Raw genomic sequence first — 15,004 nt, 5'->3', positions numbered from 1 at the left:
CTTATTAGTGTCTCTTTTGCCATTTTTTGATACAAATAATGGTCAATGGCTAGATTGCATGCATATAAACTTGCTTATTAAGAGCTTTTTAGTTTCAATTTTTTTTTTTATTTTCAAAAAATTGTTTTTATAGAATTCCATTGTTTAAAAAATTTGCAAATAAATTTTTCATAAAAACTTTAAATAAAAATTGGGAAAATTACCTTTTTCGTCTCTTAACTTTGCCTCGAGGTCCATTATAGTCCCTTAATTTTTTAAAAGTTCAAATCAATCCCTTAAGTGTTAAAAACGGAGCACATATGTCCTTTCCGTCCAAATGTCAATAACGGCGTTAACTTTTGCCGATGTGGCATGTGACATATAAGATTCAATTTTTGTGACCAATATAGTGACAAAAAATCAGACACTAAATGAGAATTTTTTGATGTTAATATATTCTTCATCTCCTTCAAAATTCATTACCAAATCAAATTAAAAATATAAATTAAAACAGTATTAGAAGAATTGTTCTTCTCCAAATATTCAATCCTTTTATCTTTCCAGAAAAACCATTATCTCCACCTAACTCCTTTTCTTTTCATTCCCATAATTTTTAAAGTTAAGTGTTGATGCTTATGGGTATTTTTTTTTATTAAAAAACAACAAATTTGAACAATACCCATTCATATGACAGCACCCATTCGTGAGGGTACTGACTCAAATCATCTATAATGGGTTTTGAAAATTTTCTCACAACCTCCATGGATGAGCCTTAAGAGTTTTAACTCAAGTCCATATTTTAACAACTTCTCAACATTAAAAAGCTTCAAAATCATGCCCTCAACCTATATTCCATCTCAAAATCATTAAAAATCAAACTAAACTCATAAATCAATTTAATAACTTCGAATCCTAAAATCTAAATTTTGGCCAAAATAAGCGTGAATAAGCAACAATTAAAAGGGGAACATGTTTTACTGCAACCACAATATGGCATATTAACTCATACAACAATCCATTATATTCTTCAAACCCACAATATCAAATCTACAAAAACGAGTGTTGAACGTTCTTGATGGTGGTGATGAACGATATTATTGCTGTTGTGGATCGTTGAACCGATTTGAGCTGATGATGATGCTACTGTTGCGATTCAGAATATACAAAAACGAGTGAGACCCTTCCGATTTATATAGTTCTTTCTTTAATCTCTCTTCCTCTCACAAAATGGTTTCTGAAGGGTTTTTATGAAGGAAAATGATGGTGATTTTGGGTTTTTATTGTGTTTGTGTTGTATATGGTTTACTGAACATGAACCGTGTTCTTTTTCTTTCTTTTTATTGTTTCTGGAAAGTTTGTGTAGATGAGGAAGATGATGATGAAACTTTAGGGTTTCGGTTTTGTGTTCTGCGACTGGGTTTTCTGAAATCTGTATTTGGGCTTTGCAATTATTTGATTCTGATATTGGGTTACATGTTTATTTTCTTTCGCTGATTTCCAGGCCCCAGATTAGGGTTTGATCTGATTTGGATTTGGCGAAATTGGGAAAGAAGATGAAGATCATAAGTCAAAATCCAGAAAATACTTAAGTGAGAGATTTTTCCGTCGTTAAGCCACATGGAATTCCATGTCAGTGCCACATGGTGTTATAAAATGACTTTGACTAACAGAATGGACGGAAAGGACTAATGTGGTCCAGTTTGCATAGTTAAAGGATTAAAATGGTTTTTTTAAAAATTAATAGACCATAATGGACCCCGAGGCAAAGTTAAAGGACGAAAAATGGTATTTTCCCATAAAAATCCAGTTTAAATAGTTATTCTTAAGACATTGTTTTACCTATTTCATCATTTTATTGAATTTTTTTTAGATATTAAAGTTTTAAAAAATAAGTTATTTCAAATAACTGTTCATAAAAATATGTTTTGATATTCAGTAATATATTTTTATGTTATAGAATATCAAAATTAAAATTTTATTTTACAAGAAACAAATTTAGAATTTTTTTTTACTAATTCTAAAAACTTTTATTTATAAAATAATTTTTATAAATACAAAAAAAAATTTAAAGCTGAAACAAACATGTCCTAATTAATGATCAAAAATTGCATTGGTTTATTAATAATTTCACTATTTTTAAAAAAAAAAAATTAACTTAGTCTAACTGATTGTATTTTTTAGAATTTATAATAATCATAATCAGTAGCTGAGTTAGAACAAATTTTTTTGAATGACATAACTATATATTCAAAAATAATTCTCAAGAATAAAAATACATAATTTCTACGACTATGTACAATGGTTACATTATTCAACACCCTACTTTTTCACTTTTTATCTTCCACATCATCTTCTCTCTCTTCCACCTAATAATTCAACACCTATTCAATTTTTTTTCACTACAATGGTTTTGTTTAATAAAATTCAACACCCTACCCCACATCATATTCTTATTTTCTTTTAAAGTTTTGTTTTTATGATTATATATTAATATCTATTATCAATTAAAATTAAATTAAAATAATTAATATTTAAACTTTTTTTTAAATTTAATAATTTATTTATTTTTTCTAATTTTCTATTCTTAATTTTTTTTCTTGCAAGTAATAAATAAGAGATGTAAAAATAGTTATTTTTAAAAAAAATAAAATTATAAAAAAACTTAAAAATGCAATAAATACACTAAACACACAACACACTAAAAAAGAAACACACATAATTTAATTAGTACAATAGTCTCGGCTCACAAACAATTTATTTAATTATGAAATATTCCGAATTTTTCCCATATGTGTTTGACTAGATCTGCTTGCAATTCGTGATGTACATTTGAATCACGCATCACAGATCTAGCACGCACGTGATTCGCAAATGCAGGTAGCACCTCGGTCGAGAATGACTCCGGTGTACTAGACTCACTTGCCTCAGGGTGTTAAAAGGGTTATTGTTGGGATCCATTTCACTACAAGGATGTTTAGAGCTACAAACAATAATTTTTTTAAGGCTAAATAGAAAAAAAATTGAGAGAAAAAAGTGAATTTTTTTTATGAGTCCAAATCAAATGAACCAAGTCTCTATTTATAGAGGAAAAAAAATAATGAATTTTGATAAAAATAAAAATAAATAAAAAATTTATTTACTATGAAATAATTAATTTTAAATGATTAAAAGAAAATAAAATCTAAATAATCACAACAACCAATAAAATTGTGTAAAGTGTTGCATGTGGCCCCACTTTTTTCTCATTCAACATGTTGAATCTTTTCAACACCAATTAATCCACATCACATTAAACACCTCATTCAACAAACCATTGTAGACATTCAACTATTAAATAATTTTTTCAACACCCCATTGTAAATGGTCTACTATATATAATTCTCAAGAATAAAAATTGCATAACTATATATATATATATATATATATATATATATATATATATATATATATATATGAAACTATCTGTAGTTTTTCTTCTTCTTTGGTTTCTACTAAAATTTCCCCCCTCCTACTGCAGTTGTTATTAACATCGGAAATACATAATTTTGCACGACAATATAACTGAGAAATCCTTTATAGTTTATATTGCACCAAGAAAAATTAGAAAATAACCTTGTCCGAGACTAAAGAAGAGAGTTACACACACTCCACAGCCAATCACATAATTTGACTACATCAATATTAACAAAAAATGCAAAATAGTTTTGCCACGTAAGAAATAGAAAGGACATTTTAGTCATCAACCACATAACACAGACCCATTATCGTCTTTCTCTCACTACTGTTGCAATTTTTTCCATTCGCAATCTGATACAACCCACTCTGTTTCTCCATCCACAACGACTTCTCTATCATAAACCCCAGTCAATCTCAGAAACAGACTCACTCTCTCTCTATCTCTCTTCCGAGCTCAATTGGCCGTCAATGGCGGCCACCGATGCTCAATCCTCGCTCCGCCACGCCTTCGGTAACGTTCTCGTCTTCTTCATCCTGATCCTGATCGGTGTTCTCGCCTTCTCGATCCGTTTATTCTCCGTAAGCATTTCTCCGTTTCGTATACTTTCCAGATCTGGTTACCTACACCTTGTTTCCATTGCGATTTTCTGCTTCTCAATTCAACTCCACGGATAACGGATCAATTGAAACGTTTCGTCGTTTACATATCAGTGAACAACTCACAGTTGATAGTTATTTTTTGTAATTTTGCAAAACGACAGTAGAATCTCATTATCATTGCCATAACTGTTTATATATTTTTTTCTCTATAAGATGTGATTTGAAAATGTTGACTCTAGTAGTGTGTAAGTGATGTTTAGACTGAAATAAAGAAATGTAAAGTATGATGAGATGAATTTCATGATATGTGATATCATTTCAAATTTACATGCACTTGAAATAGAAATAGAATTTCTGTGTAAACTCTATTATATTGGAATAGGAATATGTCTATTTAAAAAAAAAAATTCTGGTTAATTCTATTATAATTAGGGGTATGTTTGGATTGATGGAATGTGATGGAATGAAATGGAGTGGAGTGGTATTTAATCAGATTCCATTGTTTGGATTTATAAATAATGGATGGAGTGGAATGGAATATGATGGAATCCATTCCATCCTATTCCATCATATCCTTCAATTTTCATTCCACCCAATTTGGGGTGTATGCAATGGAATGAACTAAAATATTCTATTCCGCTCCGTCAAATTATAAAATATATACAAACAATGGAATGAAACTAAATACCATTCCGCTCCGCTCCACTCCATTCCATCATGTTCCACTCCACTCCGCTCCGTTCTAGTCCATCATGATTGCATCTATGTCACTTTGTTATTATGTAAAAGTGGTGATATACTTTAGGCATTTATGAGAATTGACTATAATCTAATTCAAAATGTCGTTCGGTTTGTTTTGAAATCATGTGTATCTTAATAATATTTTGAAATCATATTGTTCTTTTTCTAATTTCTCGGTCATAGTAGTAGTTTATTTATATCTACTTGTTGCTGAGTTATTCTCTCAGTCCATCATTTTTTATGCGTTGTGTTGTATACAGGTTATAAAGTACGAGAGCGTTATTCATGAATTTGATCCTTATTTCAACTACAGAGTCACTCAGGTGAGCATTATTTGGAATGAAACTATTCTGCACCTGTTATTGCATTTTTTTAAAGACTAAGGTTCTCATGACAGCTGGAAATTTTCATCATTCTATGCAATATTTGTTCAACTGTACTTTGTTTTTCTCAATCCAATAAAGAGTCACTAAAGATACATACATATTTGTTTTGTTCAGTTTTTGTCAAAGAATGGGATATATGATTTCTGGAACTGGTTTGATGACCGAACTTGGTAAGTAACCAGCGTTGGGATTGAAAGATATATTCTTCTATATATTCTATGAGTTTACTGAATCAGGATGCTGATAAAATGTTTCTGGAGCTAATCTTTATGTTATCTTTCTGTTTCAAGGTATCCCCTTGGCCGTGTCATTGGTGGGACTGTCTATCCTGGTTTGACCTTGACAGCAGGCACTTTGTGGTGGTAAGTATTTGAAAATCACGGGAGGAGTCGTTGGCCTTCGTATGCTGTGATTTTCTATCGTCTAAATACTGATATTTAATGTTCATTCAAGCAATTCTGTTGAAGTTTACTTATGATAATTTATATTTTTGGACCATTTCCTCTTGGTGTCAGGGTATTGAATTCCTTGAACATACCTCTCTCGGTTGAAACTGTTTGTGTATTTACTGCACCTATATTCTCAGCCTTTGCCTCGTGGGCAACTTATCTATTAACAAAGGTTTGTCGATGCTAAAATCACGTATAGTATATAGTTTTGCTATTTTGTGTGTTTTGTAATTTGATGCAGCCGATTCCTTTTTGTAGGAGGTTAAGGGTTCCGGAGCTGGCTTGACAGCAGCACTTTTTTTGGCTATGGTGAATTTCTAAAAAATGTGACTTATTTGTTCTATTTTCCCACTGATTATAAACATTTCATTGATGGTTGTAATGAAGTCTGATTATAAACAACTATGTATGCTGAATTTTTTAATCTATTATGACAGTTGGCAGTTGTTACTCTCTTCTGTAATGTTTTGGTCGCTGACTCCTTACTCCCCTCACTTGTAATTGATTCTAAATCTTATGCAGGTCCCATCATATATATCTCGATCTGTGGCAGGAAGCTATGATAATGAAGCTGTTGCTATATTTGCCTTGATCTTCACTTTCTATCTCTATATTAAGGTGAAAGCTAACACCTTTACTTCCTAATGAATGCCATTACATAACGACATTGGTTTCTTGCAAATCTCCATAGAATTAACAGAACAACAATTTTATGTAGACTGTAGAACAGAAAAAGTATTTTGAAGTTGAGCATGAAAAACAGAATGCTTAGTAATAAATGGGTGGAACAAAGAAAATAGTTTTGAAAATAACTGCACATTGCACATACCACATACATTCATCAACTGATCATATTCATTGTTGCAACTTTTATGATATAGTTTTTCGGACAACATTTTCCTTAGTACAGGCAATGGGTAATGGGTTATTACATTTGTCCAATAGTTTGGTTTGAATATTCTGTATTAACTGCTTGTTATGTATGTTGTTGTGGATAGAAATCACTTGAGCTTTTCAATATTCTCTCTCCATTAAGTTTCTGACTTCATATTTACATGTCATGTAGACGCTGAACACAGGGTCACTCTTTTATGCCACTTTGAACTCAATAGCATACTTCTACATGGTAAGGTTTTATGACATTTCTATCTTGTTATGTTGACTTTGCCTTTTTTATTTATGTTATCTGTTTCTTGTCACGCAGGTTTGCTCATGGGGAGGATACACTTTTATCATTAACCTTATTCCAATGCATGCACTATTGTGCATTGTAACTGGCCGCTATTCTTCTCGACTTTATATTGCATATGCACCTTTTGTAAGTATTTTGTTTCTGTAACAAGGTTTTAGACATTTTCCCTTATTCAAGTGCAGAGTAGAACTATATGATGCTTTTACTTGTGCTTGATACAGTAAATTGTAATTAAATTGAGGGAGTTTTGGTAATGTCTAACAGGTTAGTAAATTGTAATTGAATTGAGGGAGTTTTTGGTAATGTCTAACAAGTTAGTAAATTGTTCCAGAGTGAGGTTTAACTAATTGGCTGATGCAGAATTTAGTGTGATCTCTGTTTTACTAAATTACTAAATTAGAGAACAAGTCATTCATTTTGGGTTAAATATTGACTACTTCATAGATATGTGGTTGGACCTAACTCAACCTTACAATATCGACTTGTAAGGTGAAGATTGCTCCCATTTATAAACATATGTTCACACCATATCTCATTTGATATGAGACTCTTAACGCACCCCGTCATTCAAGTTTCAACTCAACACTATTGGGCTTATTAGTGTGTGGATATAAATGGTGGGTTGCCCTATAGTGGAAATCTAGGTGGCCCAATAAATGTTGGATAGATACCATCATAGAAATGTGGTTGAACTTAACTCAACCTTATAAAATTGGTCTGTAAGGTGAAGATTGTTCCCAGATATAAACATGTTCACGCCATATCTCATTTGATGCGAGACTTTATTGCTTTTTTATATACAATTACGACCCAGAGTTGTTCTTTGACTGGATATGGATTTTATAGTTTAAAACTATCTCTGGTTCATCTTATCTTGTTTTTGGCTCACATTATGATTTTACTAACTCAGGTTATATTGGGCACACTGTTGGCCTCACTGGTACCTGTTGTGGGATTTAATGCTGTAATGACATCCGAGCACTTTGCATCATTTCTGGTGAGTTTTCTTTAGTCTTTGGATGAAGTTGAACTTGGCTAGGCTCATAGAAAAGTGACTCTTTTGGTCATCCATCTGAACCATGAAAGAGTTTTATTCTAACATTATTAACAACTACCTATTTTGTGAATGCTTAATTACATGAATATTCTTAATTTTCTTTTGCTTCTAGCGGGAGAAAGTGTTATGCTAATCTGGCATACTTAAGAGTTTAAGCAATCGTGGTGTGAGTCCAAATTCCTAAAATCAGCTATAACCTTGAAAGAGCTGATAGCTTTGTCGAGATAGTGATAAAATCACTTTTCTGACACAGTTAACTGTTAAAATTTCTTTTACAACAACCAATGTTTTTTCCGCAGTGTTGAGATGGTCACATTGATCAAATGATATCATTCTGTTTTAATTACCCAATTCGTGTGATTTCTTAATCTCAGAATTTGGGTGGGCCTAATTCATTCCTACAAAACCGGCTTGTAGGGTGAGGATTGCCCCCACTTATAAATACAACGCATACCATATCTCTAAGCAATGTGAGCCTAAATTCACCCTTTCAAACCCAACATAATGAAGATGTTGGGGGCTGCAATGAAGGCAAGCCAAAGTGCCACAATTATGGCGACTTGGGGAGGACCGCAATTAAAGCGGAAATTCCAACACGCCCCCGCACGCTTGGGCCTCAATGAGCCCGAAGCATGGACGATGCGGGAAATCCAACAATGGGTCTAGGATAGGCTCTGATACCATCTCAAAATTTTGCTTGAGCTTAACTCATCCCTAAAAAACCGGCTTGTAGAGTGAGGATTGCCCCTACTTATCTCAAAATTTGGATTGGACTTGACTCATCCCTACAAAATCGGCTTGTAGGGTGAGGATTGCCCCTACTCATAAACACAACACAAGACATATCACTAAGTAATGAGGGACTAAATTCACCCCTTCAAACCCAACACAATGAAGGTTTTAGGGGCTGCAATGAAGGCAAGCCAAAGTGCCACAATTAAAGAGAGACTAGGGGCGGACCGCAATTAAGATGGAAATTCCAACACTTAATAACCTCTTTTAGAATTTTCCTTTCCCTTCTTCTCTACTTTTGTTGATCTGGAAGTCCTCCATATGATGAATGATCTACTCCAAACAATTTTGGGCTCATATCTTTTATTGTACTACGTACCCCCTTAATTTTTTCATCGCACTTAAAGACTTAAATCTGCGCTCTTGTTGGTGCGAAATTGTTGGTTTTGGGGTGTTTGTAAAGCTTTGTTTTGAGCTTTAAAAGCACCATTCTGTCAACTTACCAAAATACTATGCTTTACATTTCCTTTAAGTACTTACTTTTTTGGGGATATAAAACCTATCATATTTGAACAATATTCGTAAGTCTTAATTTGACAGACTCCAGATGATCTTGCACTAATTAAAAAGTATTTGTTTTTGACTAATTGAAGAATCCATACTTGGTGGGTGAAAACTTAAACTGGTTGTAGATACTAGATACTACAGAAGGATGGAAGTTGAACTTTCAAAGTGAATTTGTGAAGCAAGAGAGATGGAGTTTTTTTTTTAGTAGTGGTGAATGGATACAATATATTTTGATCAAATTAAGCTGATATTATTTTCTGTGCAAAAAAACTGTAAAATAGCTTATTTTGCCTAGTGGAAAAAGGCTCGATTGTTTCTTAAATTACATCCATTTGTTAACTTTGTTGTTCATAACTTATACACATCTCATGCAAGTTTTTAAAGCTAATTATCTAATTATTATACGTGTGACCTAAATTACGAAGTATTTATCAATTCATTTGTTGGGTTTTGTCCTTCTCTTTGTATACAATAATTTTTTTCTTAATTATTCTTGTGCAGGTTTTCATTCTCATCCATGTGGTGGCTCTTGTATACTATATCAAAGGAATACTGTCACCAAAAATGTTCAAAGTAGCCGTGGCATTAGTTGTTTCTGGTGGCCTGTGAGTGTCCATTTGTTTGGCTTATTAACTATTCAAAACACCACCGATGGGAAGTGAAACTAATTTTTGTCCTTTTCTTGTTTATGTTGCAGGGCAGTATGTTTTGCAATGGTAGCAGTACTTATTGCAATGGTAGCTTCAAGCCCAACAATGGGATGGAGTGGAAGAAGTTTAAGTCTATTAGATCCGTCAGTACCGTGTTTGACCTTTTTAATATTAAACCTTTTAAATGAAACACTTTCTAGTAAATTAGTCACATTTGTCACCTAACATACCATTTTTTGTTTGAGGTGCTTATTGGTCTTTCAATTTCATAGTAACTACAAAATTACTAAGATAGCTAAAGCAAGTGTCTTCATATTTGTCAATATATGTCATTTTGCAAAATATTTTCTCAGTATTAGTTGCCTCCAATGCTAAATACTTGTTTGTCGTGTTTCAGTACTTATGCAAGCAAGTACATACCAATCATTGCTAGTGTTAGTGAGCATCAGCCGCCAACTTGGCCTTCTTACTTTATGGACATCAATGTCTTGGCGTTTCTGGTTCCAGCTGGCATTATCGTGAGTTCTCTTTTTGAAAAAGTCTTTTGTTTGATTTTCTCATAGTATTCTGAGAAGCTCTTAACTTAGTCATGCTGGTTCTTACTGCTGCAGGCTTGCTTTTCGCCTCTATCTGATGCTAGCTCTTTTGTGATACTTTATATTGTTACATCAGTGTATTTTTCTGGTGTCATGGTATGGGATTAATGGGACTTCAGTATTTCAACTTAAAACATTTTTATTTCATTTTATTGAATACCCAATATCATCAAATATCAGGTTCGCCTGATGCTTGTGCTTGCTCCAGCGGCTTGCATCTTGTCTGGGATTGCTCTTTCTCAAGCTTTTGATGTTTTCACTAGATCAATTAAATTTCAGCTACCCAGTCTCTCAGTCGATTCTCATGTTGATGTAAGCATTTGTTCTTTAATTGTCATCAGATTTGACATTGCTTCCTTTTAGTCACTCAATGAGCTATCCTTGTTCAAATTGTGCTTTGATTATCAAGGCTGGAGGTGCCAGTTCTGAAAGTGTTGTGCCGGATGATACTGTGAAGACTGATAAAGCTGAGGACACACCTAAGGAACGGACCTCAAAGAAGAGCAAGAGGAAGGAAAAGGAACCTGTGGAAAAGCCTCCTAGCAAGTCACAAATTAAGAAAAGGCTTTCGGTTTTACCTCTGGAAACATCCATCATTGCTATTGTCTTACTTATATTGCTGGGTGCCTTCTATGTGGTAATTTCCAAATCATCCCATCATTCATTTGAAGTTAACTAGGTTTCTGAACCAAAATAGTATTTTCAAATTATCTTTTACTTTTCAATATATGTTTTTGTTCCCCACTAGGAATTTAATATTTAGTTATTCCTTTTTATTTAACTTAATGTATTTCTTTATTATTACTTCACAATTTACTTTTACTTTTAGATAAATTCCTGGTTGTTTGTTAAATCCATGCTGGTTAGTACACAATTAGGTCTATAATGTCATCCTTTATTGATATTTTGTTATTGTCTTTCCGAAAACAGTCAACAAGGCATCCTCATGCTGCAGTGTATGTCAATAAGAAAAATCTTTCTTGATACAGTGACCTCATTATCTTGATCTCTCCTGTAGGTTCACAGTGTATGGGCAGCAGCAGAAGCTTATTCAGCCCCTTCTATCGTCCTAACATCACATTCACACGACGGGCTTCATGTTTTTGATGATTTTAGAGAGGCTTATGCTTGGTTGAGTCATAACACAGAAGTAGATGATAAAGTAAGTTTCACGGCATTTCCATATTTTTCTGCTGAAACATATGAATTTGCTTCTGTAAGAACTTCATAATCTGTTTTTAAAGAGGGACACTTTGGAATGAACTATCAGTGTCTCTTGTCTGTCAAGTTCGACATACTGATTAATGATCTTCTATCTGCATAAGACCGCATGATTTTGTTGATTCTAATCTTGAAATTTATGTCTTAAAATTTAACTTTTTTTTTTGCGACGTACATTCAAATATACAAAATGTGATGTGATGTGATCGGTGATGCCACTGTAGGTTGAGCTAGTTGCCATTGAGGCTGCAGATGATGAAATTTCACTATTTTGTATTTTCAATAGTTTGATATCATGGATTGTGAAATGCCATTAGACTAGAGATGGCTTACTTGATGTTTTGTATTAATTTGGGGCATTATCCCTAGCTTGTAAAAAAACAATTGGTCCCACTAACATTTTGATTCCTTTCTCATTTTTGTGTGTGGCTAGTTGTTGAGTAGAAATTATCAATCATATTTGAATCACTAGTACTACACTCTTTGATGCGTTCTAGTTATCAGAATAATTAAAATTTATGAACTCGTGGGAAGATCTTCATAGGTAGGCTTATCAACCCTTTAGTATTTAATAATATTTAACATTGTTTAATGTTGAATCCATGATATATTCGATCACTCAAGTCAAATGGATAGTTTATGGCTTAAGTTTCTAAATTGTTATCCTCCATAAGATTACTCCCCCACTTCCAATTAAAAGAAAAACAAAAGTTAAATTTACTTCTCAAAATTTCTTGTAGGTGGCTTCTTGGTGGGATTACGGATATCAAACAACTGCAATGGCTAACCGAACTGTTATTGTTGACAATAATACCTGGAATAACACGCATATTGCTACTGTTGGTACTGCAATGTCTTCTCCAGAAAAGGCTGCTTGGGAAATTTTCCACTCTTTGGATGTCAAATATGTTCTTGTTGTCTTCGGAGGTCAGCTTCTTTTTTCATATTCGGATTATCAAAGTCATTCTCTTCTGATTTGTTGCTCCGTGCTTATTATTAGGATTGGTGGGGTATCCCAGTGATGATATTAATAAGTTCCTGTGGATGGTTCGTATTGGAGGGGGTGTATTCCCTCACATAAAGGAACCTGATTACTTGGTAAGTCATACTTGAAATTTTGGCTGTTTAATCTGGGCATTAATATATGATTTTGTAAAACAGACGATACTCTAGCTGCTTTCATTAATGGCTGAGCTTATTAGTAGTGTTAACCCTTCTTTGTTTTCAACTTCTTCAAAAGAGGGATGGCCAATATCGAATTGATTCTATGGCCACACCAACAATGCTTAACTCACTCATGTATAAGCTTTCATATTACAGGTCAGTTTCATTGTAAAATTGGCTTTGAAAAATGATCTGTTTTCAACTGTTAGGCTGCTTAACCACCCTCTACATCGGTTTGCTACAGATTTGTGGAGACAGACGGTAAAGCATTTGACAGAGTGAGGCGGACAGAGATTGGAAAGAAACATTTCAAACTTACACATTTTGAAGAGGTCAGATTATTTTTTATTATTTTGCTCTGTGCACTTGGGGAGGGAGGGTAATATTAAATTAATCTATTATGAATTTTGTCTGGCTGTGTAAAATATATGATGATACTGAAATTAATTTATACTTAGTGTGTTGGCAAGATGAATTCACATACTGAACCAATCATGGTATCTGTTCTACAATATCTGATAATTTACCAAGTGTTTATCTATGCTGGCATATTTTGATGTTATATTCATAGCAGCAATCATTCTTTCTAATATTCATTTCAGATCTTGTTTTGGTTTTCTGATGTAAGTCACTTAAATTCATTCAGGTTTTCACAACCCACCATTGGATGGTGCGGTTATACAAGTTGAAACCTCCAAAGAACAGGATTCGGGGAAAGATTAAAAAAACAAAATCTGTAAGTATATAATTCTTTTCATCGACTTAGATTCCTTGTTAAAATTTAATTGGAAATAACTTCAGCAAGACATAACTGGTCTCTCTCGTCTTATGTTTTGCAGAAATCAACCCCAAAAACTGTCTCAAAAAGGAAAGGACTAAAAAGGAACCCTTTTTAGTTTAGTTTTCCGTTTATTTATTAGTTGGTAAGCATATTTATTAGTATGCACTTCATGTACACATGTATACAGCTAATAGAAAGGTCATGGAGAGATTTTGCAGGCATTGTTAGTTACAATCTCTTGAGTATCAAATGATAAACAATTTTTGGAATTACATGTTTTCGGACTGAACTGGGAAAATCTCATTTTTAGGATTAAGATTAAGATGCTTTTGAGCAAATTTCGTTGATATACACTTGGCATTTCTCTTTTAGGGTTGAAATTTAGAAAATCCTGAATTAGTTAACGGTATTTATTGTTCCCGATGAAATGGATAAATGAATCTTGATGCATGTTAAGTTTGTTAGGGATCATTAACTAGTTTCTTGCACTTGTTTTGTGATCAATAAGGCTCTAAATAGAGCAAATGTATCACCTTTCATTATCTTTTCATATTGTTCCCTAAGAGATTTTTGTCCCAATCATTAAACTCTCAAGCTTCCTTTTCACCTTCATCTCCTTATCTTTCTAATTTTCAACATGGTATTAGAGTGATACCTTCCACCTTGCGTCATCAAACCAGAACCACCTTCCATCCGCAGTCATCATCAAAACCTCTTTTCATTGTCAGTTTTGAGATTCTCATTCAATCTTGAAAGCCCTTAAGGTTCCTTTTTCTCTTCATCCCCACATTCTTTGATTTCCAACAATTTTTAACTGCCATATTTAAGCCGTTGCTGCTCAAATAATTTTATTTAGTAGACCGTATTTTTTGCATACTACTCCAAATGAAAATAAGGGATAGAACTTAACACACATTTATTAAGTGTAATTCTTCCGACCTAATTCAAACATTTTTGTTCCCAACCATTCAATCAATTTTGACCATTTTGAAAGTAATATGTTAAAATTAGTTTCTAGAGCTTCTAACATGGGTAATGTTTGCTCCAAAATACTTTTTCAAGTTGGACGCATCTCTAAACCTTATATGTTGCATCCGAAGTTGGAGATTTGCGTTAGCGAATAAATAAACTCAAGTTTTTTTAACACTAATCTTTTTCCTCGAGGTTTGAAAAAAATATCTAGACAATGCTTGATACAAACTCTATAATGACCTCTGAAATAAAAAACATGCAAGAAAGAGACGAGACACCTAGGATTCTCCACTTACATAGAACTTCCAATAACATGCATTAACCTAAAGAAAATAATAAGAAGAGAATGGATCACCTTGCCGAATTGCCTAATACCTTTTGATGGAGAAAACTATCAAGCTCGCACCTTTTGTTATAGAACAAATGGGTTTTTTTTACTTTTTTTTTTACACTTACAATAT

General features: G+C 33.1%; 1 protein-coding gene across 1 annotated transcript; it reads left to right on the top strand.

Moving 5' to 3' along the window:
- The first annotated feature begins 3,772 nt into the window (after window positions 1-3,772).
- LOC131649181 (dolichyl-diphosphooligosaccharide--protein glycosyltransferase subunit STT3A) lies at window positions 3,773-13,843 on the top strand. Its single transcript, XM_058918933.1, has 23 exons — window positions 3,773-4,014; window positions 5,037-5,099; window positions 5,277-5,332; window positions 5,453-5,524; window positions 5,678-5,783; window positions 5,870-5,920; window positions 6,134-6,229; window positions 6,678-6,737; window positions 6,816-6,929; window positions 7,714-7,800; window positions 9,661-9,764; window positions 9,857-9,952; window positions 10,207-10,327; window positions 10,421-10,501; window positions 10,586-10,717; window positions 10,815-11,042; window positions 11,424-11,567; window positions 12,367-12,553; window positions 12,627-12,724; window positions 12,867-12,946; window positions 13,035-13,122; window positions 13,437-13,526; window positions 13,630-13,843. The coding sequence occupies exons 1-23, from the start codon at window positions 3,904-3,906 to the stop codon at window positions 13,684-13,686; spliced, it is 2,322 nt and encodes a 773-aa protein (XP_058774916.1). The 5' UTR covers window positions 3,773-3,903; the 3' UTR covers window positions 13,687-13,843.
- Window positions 13,844-15,004: the final 1,161 nt, after the last annotated feature.

This window comes from Vicia villosa, linkage group LG2 (genome assembly GCF_029867415.1).
Source record: "Vicia villosa cultivar HV-30 ecotype Madison, WI linkage group LG2, Vvil1.0, whole genome shotgun sequence".
In the NCBI taxonomy this organism is placed as follows: Eukaryota; Viridiplantae; Streptophyta; class Magnoliopsida; order Fabales; family Fabaceae; genus Vicia; species Vicia villosa.
This window is presented reverse-complemented; position numbering and strand designations above follow the sequence as displayed.

Bases quoted from the DNA above. Each gene is read 5' to 3' on its own strand.
- LOC131649181 (XM_058918933.1), top strand. From the start codon at position 3,904: ATGGCGGCCACCGATGCTCAATCCTCGCTCCGCCACGCCTTCGGTAAC. The intron at 6,738-6,815 runs GTAAGGTTTTAT...CTTGTCACGCAG, and splicing joins CAATAGCATACTTCTACATG to GTTTGCTCATGGGGAGGATA. The intron at 10,328-10,420 runs GTGAGTTCTCTT...TTACTGCTGCAG, and splicing joins TGGTTCCAGCTGGCATTATC to GCTTGCTTTTCGCCTCTATC.